This window comes from Orycteropus afer, unplaced genomic scaffold, assembly GCF_000298275.1.
Source record: "Orycteropus afer afer isolate SDZICR_OR568_19922 unplaced genomic scaffold, OryAfe1.0 scaffold00572, whole genome shotgun sequence".
Classification (NCBI taxonomy): Eukaryota; Metazoa; Chordata; class Mammalia; order Tubulidentata; family Orycteropodidae; genus Orycteropus; species Orycteropus afer.
Genome location: NW_006922159.1, coordinates 1,310,360 through 1,323,876, shown reverse-complemented (window position 1 = coordinate 1,323,876; position 13,517 = coordinate 1,310,360). Strand labels below are relative to the sequence as shown.

Here is a 13,517-nt window from a genome sequence, read left to right as displayed (position 1 = left end):
GGTTGGGGCGCAGCACCTCCCACATGGGGCATGCAAGGGGGATGGGTTGGAGGCTTGGGCACTGGAGGTAGAAAGGAGCCCTCCCACCTTCCCCCCTTCCCCAAGCCAGGAAGGTCAAAGACACATGTAAGGCAGCCCAGATTCCAGCACAGTCGGAGGCTGGAAATGCTGTGGTTCCCAGGGGTGGTGTGGTCTGGTCCCTGGGACTGGTGGCCTCTGACTGTCTGCAGGCACTTTCCTCCAAGCCTGGGGAGATGAAGGGGCCGCCACAGTTGGGTCCTATCAGCCTCTCCAAACAGGAGAATAAGTCTAGAGTGGCATTCACCAGGGGACTGGTGGCACCCACCTGTCCCCTCTCCCACCTTGTCCAAGAGTGTGGCTCCCAGAGCAGAACCAAGCCCTGGAGAATGGATTTGGCAGATGGGTAAGGGAGGGATGGGGGAAGCTGGTCACTTTGGCATCTCCAAGGCGGATACTTGAGGCTTCACTTTGAAGTACTGGTTGAATCGGATCACTGCATACCTGCCAGAAGACAGGGAAGGAAGCTGGGTGTGAGAAGGGAAGGTTAGGAGTGGGGGACTCACATCCTGAGGCATGTTTCTCACCAGCTCTAAGCCCATCATGGTGAGGAGGCCTGTGAATGTCTGGGGAGGTCAACTCCAGCACAGGCTGACTTAAGTCAAGTGGCAACCCAGAGGGTTTTCTAGAACTCTGGGAGCTAGCAGGCCACTCACCCCCTATGGGTTCCTGCAAGAGCCAGCCATGTCTTTTATACTTGGTTGTGAAAATCTGGGAGCCAAGGCAGTGTCTCCCTTTTAGCTGAGGGTGGGTAGGGAAGAGAAAGGTGAGAGGACTGACCAGAATGAAGAAGTGATCCTCAGCCCTTAGAGACACATGTACCTTGTATGACAAACCCCAAAGTTGTTGACGGTAGGGAGCTACCAACTTCAAGCACAGTTCAGGTATCATCCCTTGCGTATCACTAGGAGCCACTGACAGAATAGCTGGGTCTGAAACCCCATGTAGGTACAAAGCACAGTAACCACTAAACCACCCCGGTGACTCTAGTAAGTCATGTCTGCTCTCTGGAACTCTGTCTGCTCTGCTGTAAAATGAAGGTTGGAATCATGACCTTTCAGATCTATTCTCAATAACTCCAGTGTCTATGGTCAAGGAAGGGGCAGTGGCAGCAGGATAACAGGGCAGAGGCAGTGTAGTCGGGAATGGGGTGTAAGAGGGAATAGCAGAATGTCCTACTAGACAGTAGATGGAGGGGAGGGAGTCAGCTGTGATTCCACTTCTAGAGGGGTGTCCTGGGCTCACCTCAGGTCTCCCCTGAGCAGCAACCCCACTGGGAACAGTTAGGCTGGAGTGGAATGAAATCAGCAGAGCAGAGGAATGGACTCTGGGCATTCCAGTTGGGCTGTCTGTTACCCTTACACCCTGGGCTCAACAACCTACAGACCCAACCCCACCCTGAATCCCACTTGTCCCTGAACTCACCTGAGGAAATCAAAGTCGATGGTAGAGTACTGGTTCTGGATGACGGCCCAGAGTGCCCAGAAGAAATGAGATGCCTGGAAATAGACTAGAGAGGGTCAGCATGGCCATCCCCCTGCACCTGTAAAGGATTCTACACAGCCAGAGGGACACAGGGACTTTGGTAGACACAGAGCTGGGAAACTAGCAGTCACCTGGTAGGGTTTTCCCATCATAGATTACGGAAACTCCTGAAGTTAAGTTACTGTACAGCATTTGGGGGCTCCACTTCCTCTGGAAAAAGGCAAGCAGAGCAGTTCTCCCTAGGTTCTAGGTGTCTACCTTCTCGAGGGGCTGAGCGGGGCAGCAGAATGATGCTCCAAGGGCTTCCAGCTTGTTCCTCAGCCTGAGCAGGATTCACCCTCTACCCTGGCTTCTCCTCTGCTCAGGGGAATCTCCTGAGTCTCAAGGCCAAGATACAGAGGACAAGATGACTCCCTAGAACCAAGTCAGGCCTGGTGGCCAGTGGAGGGGCTGGGAACACTCAGTAGGACACGGGGAATGAGTAGAGTGATGGGCAGCAGTGTCCTGGCCACTAACTTTGCCAGGTCATCAGGGGTCTGGTTTGTGGGAAGGCCCATACACTCTCTCCCTCCATGTTTTTCTCTCTCTTCTACTGGGAGATGGGTCTAAAAGATGAGTCTAAACTAGAAACAAGAAGACCTGAATCTGGGCCTTGACTGAGCACGGGCTGTGCTTTTTCATAGTGCCTAAGGCATTTGACTGCTAACCAGAAGGTTGGCAGTTCAAACCCACCAGGCACTCTGCAGAAGGAAGACTGGACAATCTACTTCCATAAAGATTTACCACTTCAGAAACCTAAAGTGGGTTGCTACAAGTCGGAATCAACTTGATGGCAGTGAGCTTGGTTTTTTCATTTAGAGGTGCTCTTAGGGACCTAGGTTGCCCCAGGCTCAAGAAGCCAGAGAGATGTGGTTCTCAGTTGCCCCTAAGCAAAGCACACTGACACCATGACTTTCCTAGGCTAAGGTCCCCCACCCTTATAGCTTTCTTACCCTCCCACCCCATCCCAACATCCTGCTCACTTACGGGACTATTTACAAAGTACCTCCTTTTACTTCTCTCTTTTTTCATGATGTAAAAGGGCATGGATCAATTAGCAAGCAAGATCAATCAGAATCCCTGGGTAGTGCAAATAGTTAACACTCTTGGCTGCAAACCAAAATGATGGAGGTTCCAGTCTACCCAGAGGCACCTAGGAAGACGGGCCTGGCAATCAACTTCTGAGATCAGCCACTGAAAACCCTGTGGAGCACAGTTCTACTCTGACACACGTGGGGTCGCCACAAGTCAGAGTCAACTCGACAGCAAATAGTCTTTTTTCATGACTTAAAAAGGGCATAGCAGGTATGACTGAGTACTAAAAAAATATTATCAAGAGGAAAGAAAACAAGAACAAAAAATTATCACGAAGAAGGCATGGGTGGAACACTTAGGAGGAAGAGTCTCACATAGAATTGGTTTTGTGGCAATGAGGAAAATGACACAGGCTATCCAAAAATCACAGTTAAGTAAAGATTCTACTATTTAGCTCTTTTATGTACTGTGACATTTTAGGACAGCTGACTTATCTTCTTGCTTATGCATGGCTGACAGTATAAGACTTGTTATCAGTTCCCAGGGCACACAACAGTAGAGACCTGGCATGAACCACACACATGAGTGGCACTCAAATTGAGACTTGACAGAAAAGTCAGCTAAGCAGGAAGAGCCTGCTGGAAAAGGCTGACAGAGAGCTCTGAGTCAGAGAGGCCATTCCCAAGGAGGAGAAGTGCCTGACATCCTCTAGCTCCTCCAAAGACAGCATGAAAGACTGAGGTTAGACAGTAGAAAGAACTACCTGTCCAAAAGAGTGAACTGCTAAAATAGAAAGCTGGGGAATCTTTCTTGGAAGTATTTCTCTGAAAGAAATTGGACTGAGTGGGGGAGCAGGGAACAGAGCATGTTAGTAATAAAGGGACAGCTAAGATGACCTTCCAGACTGCACACACCTCTAGGACTGTTACTCAGAACAACATAATGGGTGTTCTTGGACTTCACACATGACCCTGGGCTCTGCCTCCACCTCCCTCAACACAAGGCTGAGGGAGGGATACAGGTCCTTTCTCCTGGCTCCTCCTTCTCCTGCCCCATACCCTGTCCCCAAGTCACAAGCACTCACCAGGGCAAACTTGTTGACTTGTACATAGAGCTTCTCCACCTCCCTGGAGGTCACGGCCATCCCTTTTTGTGCCTGCAAGTAGTAGCACAGCCACTGTAGCTGGGTCTCCCGTGCTGGGTAGCGGCAGTAATCAACTTCATTCACACCTGATGGGGAGGCAGGCCAGAGAGAGGTGCTGGGAATGGCCCCCTTCAGGGGTCTCCCTCAGCACAGTGTTCCCTTTTCCCCTCACAGCCTCCACCTCCTTTGATGTGCATCTTCACCCACCAAGCTATTTACCCAAGGAGGTGGCCCTAGGAATGCAGGCTCTGTGACCAGCAAGCTTACCCTGTGTGTGGAGGGTCCACACCCATCCCAGGTGGGAGCACTGCTTCAGTGGGGTTGGGTGTATAGAAGGGCAGGCTGGTTGAGAAGAAAGGAGCAGCCTGGGAGTGACAGAGCCCCACAGGGCAGGGAATGGTTTGTCTTGACTAGCACCAGTAGATCCCCTATGCTCTGTACAAAACTATGCAAGCAGGAGGCACTTGACTAAACCACTAAATCAAGGGTGCTAGTAGTCTTAGGTCCAATGCTAACCTCCAAGTGAACCTAGACAAGTCTTTATTGCTTAAAACCAACAACTAGCTGCCGTTGAGTCACTTCTGACTCACGGTGACCCCATATGCATCAGAGTAGAACACGGTGCTCCATAAGGTTTTCAGTGGCTGATTTGCAGAAGCAGATTGCCAGATCCTTCTAAAGCACCTCTGGTGGACTTGAACTACCAACCTTTCAGTTCATAGCTGAGTGCTTAACTGTTTGCAGTACCCAGGGATGCCACTTTCTTCCTACTGGCCAAAATTCCTTCATTTATCTCGAGGTGCCTGAACTTGACATGTGGGTCTCAAACATTGCTTCTTAGATCAGTGTTAAACTGGCTACTTAGAAATATCACCTGGAGAGTGAGTAAATATACGGGTTTCTAGGCAACCCCCACCCCCACCCCAGTTGTGGTGGTGGTGAAGAATATTGAAAGTACCATAGACTGCCAGAAGAACTAACAAATCTGTCCTGGAAGAAGTACAGCTGGAATGCTCCTGGGAAGCAAGAATGGCCAGGCTTCATCTCACCTACTTTGGTCGTGTTGTCAGAAGGGACCATTCCCTGGAGAAGGGTATCATGCTTGGTAAAGTGGAGGGTCAGCGAAAAAGGGGAAGGTTCTCAAGGAAATGGATTAACACAGTGGCTACAATGGTGGGCTCAGGCCTAGCAGTGATTGTGAGGATGTTGCGGGACTGGGCAGTGCTTCGTTCTGATGTACACAGGGTCGCTGTAAGTCAGAGCCAACTTGATGGCACCTAACCTAAGGAAGGTTGGGCAATCTAATTCCGTAGTGATACCGTCTTGAAAACCCAAGGGTGTTTGCTATGAGTCGGATCTGACTCGATGGCAGTGAGTTTGGTTTTTTGGTTTAACAGCAACAACAGGCACCTCCAGCCCTATCCAATTCTCCAGATGATTCTGACACTAGCCAGGCTTGGAACTCCCTGGCTCTGATTCCTTCTAGCCCTGCTATCCCAGAAGTCTTAATGTTGCCAGCCCAGTGCATGCCAGCCACAGCCTGAGAGGGATGGCAAAGACCCTAGTGTCAGGAAGAGGTGAGAACTGGTACAGAAAGAGATGGTCTATTTAAGACAGGACCAGAACTAAGGTCCCTGGGGGGGCGCAGATGGTCAACACTTGGCTAGTAACCCAAAGGCTGCCTGTTTGAACCCACCCAGCAGTACTGCACCACAAGGCAGGCCTGGTGAGTGGCTTCTGTAAAGTTATAGCCAACCTGACTCTGACCTACAAAGTCTCCCCAACTGAACACATAAACAGACAAATGCCTCAAGACAGGACCAGGACTAGGCCACTTTCCCCAGAGTTTCTTCTTCCCTCTTCTTTCCTTCATGTCCTTCCCAAGTGTCTCTTGTATTCCTGGAGAAACACACTCAGTTTCCTGAGGCCTAAAGATACAGCTAGGGAAAGATCTTATGCAGATGTAGAAACTAAGGCCCAGAGAGGAGGGATTTGCTCAAAGTCACAAGGCCGGTTGGAAGTGGGATTAGTGTTGGAATTCTCATTTCTCAACTCCCAGTCCAGCATCTTCCTTGCTCCTGGGAACCCAGAGGTCCCTCTCCCCAGCTCCTATCAACATTTTCTCTTGCCTTCCTCCATCCCCCTATGCTAGCTACTTCCTCCTCCATTCTCAACTTGAGAGCAGGATGCAATCTGTCCCTTTGGAGAAATTCCAGCTGGACTTTGCTCCATGTGGTGGGTTAGGACTTAAATGCTAAAGAATGATTCCTTCTGGAAAGCCAGTGGGCCTGGCAGCTGAACACTCAGCAGGCCCAGTGCCCTGCTGGTGCCAGCCTCTGCTTCTCACCCTACCCCACAGCTCAGCTGCTCTGATGAGCATCCCTCGGGATTCCTAGGTATAGCTGGTGACCATTCCAGGGAGTCAGAACCTCAGGTATAATTAGTGCTTAACAGACTTTATTGCCTGGAGTTCTGGAAAGGACACGGTTGGTATGGATGGTGCTGGATAGTGGCTGAGACTGGGCGAGGGGTTAATTCTCCAATTGGCCTGGGCATGCCTCATCTATCCTAAGTCACAGCGGCAGGCCATGCTGTGCTAAGCATCCCACAGCGTTAGCCAGCAAAGTCCCTCCAGCCCCAATATCTAGCTCCATCCCTGAGTTGTCTTCTCAGTTGGTCCCATCTAATTATTTTCAACAGTTAAGCCCTCAAGCTGGAAAAACCTGCCCTGCTTCCTTTACACAAATGGTTCCTTTGTACATACCACACATTGACAGAACAATTACCTAACCCTAGGAAACACTCCCCTTATCTAACTTCATCCATTCCTGCTCTTCTCCCCAGCTGTAGGAAGGCTTCCCTGCCCAGTTAACAGCAGCAAACATGTAAATGATGCTTAGTATGTGCCAGCTACTGTTCTAAGTGAGTGTCATTTATACCTCATTTCAACACTATGCCATAGGTACTGTTATCTTCATTTTACTGAGGCACAGAGAGGATAAGTAATCTGCCCAAAGGTCATACAGGTACTAAACAGCAAAAGCAGGATTTGAACTTGGAGAGTTAAGTTGCAGCATTGTTGTTAGGTGTCATTGGGTCATCTCCAACTCATAGTGACCCCATGCACAGAAGAATGAAACACTGCCCCGTCCCATGCCAGCTCTGCGATCCCTGCTATACCCATCATGGCAGCCACTGTGTCAATCCATCTTGTTGAAGGCCTTCCCCTCCTTTGTCGACCCTCCACCTTACCAAGCATGACATTCTTCTCCGGCGAATGGTCGGTCCCTTCTGACAACATGACAACATTCGTAGGTGAGACGAACTCTGGTCATTTTCGCTTTCAAGGAGCATTCTGGCTACACTTCCTCTAGGACAGGTTTGTTAGTTCTTTTAGCAGTCCATAGTACTTTCGGCATTCTTCACCAGCACCACATCTCAAAAGCATCTGTTCTTCTTCGGTCTTCTTTATTCATTGTCCAGCTCTCACATGCATATGCAGTGATTAAAAATATCACGGCTTGTGTCGAATGCACCTTAGTCCTCAAGGAGACATCTCTGCTCCTCAGCACTTGAAAGAGGCCCTTTGCAGAGGACTTGCCCAGTGCTATACATCATCTGATGTCCTGACTGCTGCCTCCATTAGTGTCAATTGTAGAATCAAGCAACGTGAAGTCTTTGACAACTTCAATCTTTTCTCCATTCATCATGATGCTGCTTACAGGTCCAGTTGTGAGAATTTTTGTTTTCTTTATATTGAGATGTAATCCATATTGCAGACTGTAGTCTTCAATCTTCATCAGTAAGTGCTTCAAGTCATCCTCACTTTCAGCAAGCAAAGTTGTATCATAAGCGTATCATAGGTTGTTAAAGAGTCTTCCTCCAATCCTGATGCCATATTCTTCTTTATATAGTCCAGCTTCTTGGATTATTTGCTCAGCATAGAGATCGAATAAGTATGGTGAAAGGATACAACCCTGACACATTCCCTTCTTGATTTTAAACCATGCAATGGCCCCTTGTTCTGTTTGAAAAACAGCCTCCTGGTCTATGTACAGGTTCTTCATGAGTACAATTAAGTGTTCTGGAATTCCCATTCTTCACAATGTTATCCATAATTTGTTATGATCCACACAATCAAATGCTTTTGCATAGTCAATAAAGCACAAGTAAGTATCTTTCTGGTATTCTTTGCTTTGTGCCATGATCCATCTGACATCAGCAATGATATCCCTTGTTCCATGTCCTCTTCTGAATCCAGTTTGCATTTCTGGAAGTTCTCTGTCAATATACTGCTCCAACCATTTTGAATTATCTTCAGTAAGTTGCAGTGTACACACTTCTAACTAGTTCCACCTCCATTACTCTCATTATGCCCCTAAGCAAATAGCTACTTACACCTTGTTCTGTCACTGATCAAGGAGCTCTGGTGGTATAGTGCCTAAGACATTTAACTGCTAATCAGAAGGTTGGTAGTTCAAACCCACCAGCCCCTCCACAGAAGGAAGACTGGGCAAACCCCTCAGAAACCCAAAGAGGTCACTATGAGTCAGAATTGACTCGATGGTAGTGAGTCGTAAAGGGCCCTAATGTATGAGTATGCATATTGTCCTGGGCATAAAAAAGCTTAAGACAGGAGGTGAGTGAAGCTGGCATGGGTTGTGTCTGCTCAGAGGAAGGGGGTCTTTTCTAACTCACATGCCAAGTCAAGTACCCTCAGGGACTCTATAGAAGGAGCATTTTCCTGATTCTCGCCAAACTGCCACATGGGCCAGCTGAGGTCTGGTTAGTGTATATGGGTCCTGCCTCTTCATGAGACTTGGAGCTCTCCCCCTCAGCTGTGATACTCCCAAGGACTGGAGCTACTGAGTACACCAAGTACAGGGCACCCCTCAGCTTCCTCCTGGACCTGGCCTTCCAACACAAGGAGGGTGCCCTGCACACAGGTCAAAAAGTAATGCCCATCTTACCTGCAAACTCATTGAAATGGTTGCCAATGTCATATGCTTGGTAGTTGTAGTCAGCATACTCATAGTCAATGAACCGTACTTGACCTGTGAGGTAGAAGAGAAACAATGAGGGTGGGTCCCAGGAGATCTAGAAATAAGGCCTAGTCAAGCTTCTCCAAGACTTCTGGAATGCATCCACTGACTCTCACTGGCTTCACTAGTTCCCCAGCCACACCCACCCTCCTCTTTAGCAATCTTGTAAGCTGTTTCCTTCCATCTGTTTATTTGTCCATCTGCCCTTGCCTACTATAGGGATCCCCCTCATCCAGCTGGATCCTCAGGCTCTCCCTATCTATAGACATCTGACCTCAGTATAGCTGGGCATCAGACATAAAGCCGAGTACTTCCTGGGGGTGAAGCCCTCATTGAGAACACGAGGCAGTTCTTTTTATGAAGGCCTTAGGCTAGTCAAGATAAACTTGGAGGCCCAAGGAAGTCTTAGAAGGTTTGGGTACTCTAACACTGTGGACCTCCACAAATCACATACTTGAATTCTTTTTAGACAGATTTTTGTATGTGGCAATTTGCTTCCTTTCCCCCTTCTTTCCTTTAAGATAAAAATTAGCATGAGTCCTAAACTAGATGGTCTCCTTTTGCTTGTCCATGAGCCTGAAACCAGCTGATGAACTAGCTCAGGCTTTGCTGCTACTCAACCAGGGCCAGAGAAGTCGTACCTTTGGCACTGTCATAGATGATATTCTTGCAGAGCAGGTCATTGTGACAAAACACCACAGGAGAGTTCAACTGGGACAGGTGCTCCTTCAGCCAGGCCAACTCCTGTTCCAACACTTCTACATTAGGGACATCTGCAGAAAGGCTGGAAAGAAGGGTGGCTGGTGGAGGGAAGCAGGCAGCAGACAGAGCTTGTCCTCAGGAGCCCGGGGCTCTGGTCGCATCACTACTTCTTTTTTTTTTTTTTTTTTAAATTTTATTTTGATTTGGGTGAAGATTTACAGAGTGCATTCACTTTTCATACAGCAGTTCACATACATTTTGTCTCGTGTCATTGACCAAAATTTACAATGCAACAGCTCCCCTCCCACTTCCTCCCCATAGTTACCTCTCCCCAATGACCACCCCTCCATACACTTCTGCGCCCTGAGCTGTCTCCCTGTGCATAAGCCGCCCTTCCTTCTCCCATGATTGTTCTCTCCAGGGCGTGCGCATCACTACTTCTTACTGCAGAGGTTAATGTTAGGTGCTGCTGAGTTGACTCTGACTCATAGTGACCCCATGTGGCAGAGTAGAACTGCCCCACAGGGTTCTCTAAGCTGTAATCTTTACAGGAGCAAATAGCCAGGTCTTTTCTCCTGCAGAGCTGCTGGGTGGGTTTGAACCACCAAGCTTTTGGTTAGCAGCCAAGCTCTTAGGCCTTGTGCCATAAGGGCTCCTTTACTACAGAAGGACCTTGGACCCATGGCCAACCTTCAGACTTTTACTTTGTCATCTGTAAAATGACACTTAGGCTTCCTGTTCCTGTGATTACAGTAAGAAGAAAACATGGGCATAAAAGCATTTTGCAAAGCATAAGTCACTGACTGAAAGGCATCCCTGCTATGATTTGAAAGAGAGAAGATAGTGAGGAAGAAGGCACAGGGAAGAGGAGGTAAGAGTAAGTATCCAAACTCAATCATTCCAGACTAACAGACAACATGACCAGTGGGGAGAGATGTAAAACCTACCTGTTCTTGGGACACTAGGAAAACTTCTTAGGAAAAGGCATGGCTCTCTAAAACCAGACCCTCCCCTTAAAGTTCCTCCAGTGTGGGAACATAGTGCCCTGAGGTGGGGGGCTGACTAGGGGGCCTCTCTTGAGGAGGCAGAGGTCTGTCTTAGTGTGTCTTCACACTCCAGCAGCTGAGAATGTCACAAGTGGAAGGGACCAATGAGAGCATCTGGTCTACCTTTTCATCTCATCCACAAGCTTTTCTCTACATAAGAAAGCAATTACTTCTTGGGCTTGCTCCTGTAAGACCACAGGATATTAAAGCCAAACCAAACCATTCTGATCTAAAGGGGGAAAATGAGGAACAGAATTTAAAATTCTCATGTAATCTAGAATTTCTGGAGCCACTTAGGTCAGAAGACCTCCTAAAACGATTACCCTGAGAAAATCTCTAAACTTTGAACTGAAACTATCCCCTGAAGTCATTTTTTAACCAAATAATAGTTTAGCCTACTTAGAAAATAATGTCAGCATTAAGTATTAGATTCTTTTATCTGGAAACACTGCATAATGTGGATGAACTTGGAGGACATTATGCTGAGTGAAATAAGTCAACCACAAAAGGACAAATGTTGTATTAGTCACTATTGTAAAAAGTCAATGAAAGATTTATATGTGGAAAGAAAATCTCTTTGTTGGTTACCTTGGGGAGGAGGGAAAACTGCTAGATAGGTAGAGACAAGTATTGATTTGGGTGAAGGGAAGGGCAATGTACCAACAGTGAGTGATCAACACAGTGGCACTGAGTAAGAGGATGACAGAGAGAGGTACATAAGAGGTACAGACATCAAAGATAAACCCTTTTATATATACAATACTGTATTGTCAGTGATTACAAACATTAATCTACTGGTAAATAGATGGGTACACAGGTTGAATGATCAGGTATGTCTAGGCAAGAGGGAATATGCCCATGACCATATATAAGGCTGGCAGACTATTTTGGTTACCTAGTGCCGCTCTGACGGGAATATACTATAAATGGGATGGCTTAAACAAACAGTTTGTGCTTGGAGGATAGAACTCCACACTCCAGGTGCCAGGCTCTAGGGGCTGGGTGAAAGCCCCTTGACCTTTGGCTTTAGCTCTGCCTCTTGCTCCCAGCCCACTGAAGCTAGAGGCATCCTTTTACTCAGGCAGCTGCTGGCTGCTGAGGCCAAAAAACCCAAGGTCGACAAGTGAGAAGGCACATTCCCAATATTGTCAAAACACATGGCAGGCCATTGATTCAAGTCCATTAAAAGTCCCAGGATTGGCAGAGCATGGCAGGCTGCTAAACGAAGACTCAACTACATGCAGGGTTCAAGTGTGCCAAAAAGCTGGAGACCTTACTCAAAGCTGCTTCTTATATACTGGGAGCAGACCCCATCCCTAAAGCAGATACTCAGCTGCTCTATAGTAGATCCCACCATGGAACTGAATGCCAATCTCACCATGGGGAATAACTACATCCAGCTGCCCAGCCACTCAACCAGGCCCAGCCAAGCTAACACACAACCTTAACTACCACACAAGATGATATTTCTACACACATATTTGTATGTGTTGTAACAATGTCCAAATATATAACAGAGCTAACAACAGGCAAAGTTACGATAACTTCTTAGCCACAGCCAACCACCCTGATGGAGCGAGTAGCTGAACCTGTGGGCTTGGTACCACGGTTGCAGGGGACATCAAGCTCAACTGGCATAATGTACTACACAAAAACATTGTTCTACTTCATACTTTGGTGAGTAGCAACCGGGGTCTTAAAAGTTTACAAGTGGCCATCTAGATGCAACAATGGGTCTCTCCTCTTCAGAGCAAGGAAGAATAAAGAAAACCAAAGACACATGGAAATAATTAGTCCAATGGACTAGTAGACCATGTGATCCTCAGCCTATATGATCATGAGACCAGAAGAACTACATGATGCCCAACTACCACTGCTAACCACTCAGAAAAGGATCAGTACAGGAGATCCTGCATAGAGTGGGAGAACAATGTGGAACAAAACTCAAAATCCTAAAAAAGGACCAGATGATCAGGTTTGCTGGTCTGATGTAGCCTTGAGACTAAGGCCCTTAGTTACCTACCCTTCAGGTCTGGAATTGAACTCACTCCCATGGTTTTCAGCCAAACAACAGACAGGCATACAGGGTGAACATTTACATCAGGTAAATACACTCCTTACAGCAATCAATCACGGGAGAATAGAAGGCAGTGTTTGCATAGGGAGACAGCTCTAGGGGCAGGAATGCATAGGAAAGAAGGACCCAGGGAAGAGGTAACCACAGGGAGGAAGTAGGAGGAGAGCTGTTACATTGTGGGGACTGCAGTCAATGACATGAAACAAAAAGTGTTTCAACTGCTGTATGGAAAATGAATTTGCTCTATAAACTTTCATCCAAATCATAATAAAAATTGAAAGGAAAAAAGTCAAGGGAAGGTTTATATATGGAAGGAAACTTTCTTTGTTGGTCATCAGGGATGGGAAGTATTTATGTGTATCAACGAAAGATTATTAGTGGTTACCAGAGGTAGGAGGGACGGGGAAAGGGGAAGGCGAAGCTTTTGTTTGGGGGGCATTGAGTTTATGCTAATGGTGGTGGAATATTTTGGAAAAGGACAGCAATAATTGTGGCACAACATGAGAAATGCCATAAGTGTCCCTGAGCTGCAAATATGGACATTGTTATATTGATGTCTTGTGTATGTTTTCACTACAATAAAAGTAAAAAAAAAATAAAATGTATTAGATTTTTTTTTTTGTATTGTGATTTGGGTGAAGATTTACCGAGCAAATTCACTTTCAATACAACAGTTTACATATACTTTGTCTCATGACATTGACCACAGTTTACCACAATGTAACAGCTCCCCTCCCACTTCCTCCTCATAGTTACCTCTTCCCAGTGTCCATCCCTCCATGGACTCCTGCCCCCTGAGCTGTCTCCCTGTGTATAGGGAGCCCTTCTTTCTCAATGATTGTTCTCTCCAAGGAGTGTATCTACCTCAG

General features: G+C 47.1%; 1 protein-coding gene across 1 annotated transcript in view; it reads right to left on the bottom strand.

Annotated features, from left to right (window-relative positions):
* Positions 1–449: 449 nt before the first annotated feature.
* The window catches only part of ETNK2 (ethanolamine kinase 2), a 29,593-nt gene continuing 16,525 nt past the window's right edge, over positions 450–13,517 (bottom strand). Inside the window, exons 4-8 of the mRNA XM_007956026.2 lie at positions 9,465–9,607; positions 8,752–8,835; positions 3,722–3,867; positions 1,504–1,577; positions 450–522 (exon numbers count right to left, since the gene is read on the bottom strand). Coding sequence (XP_007954217.1) covers positions 450–522; positions 1,504–1,577; positions 3,722–3,867; positions 8,752–8,835; positions 9,465–9,607 — 520 coding nt within the window. The remainder of the gene's footprint in view (positions 523–1,503; positions 1,578–3,721; positions 3,868–8,751; positions 8,836–9,464; positions 9,608–13,517) is intronic.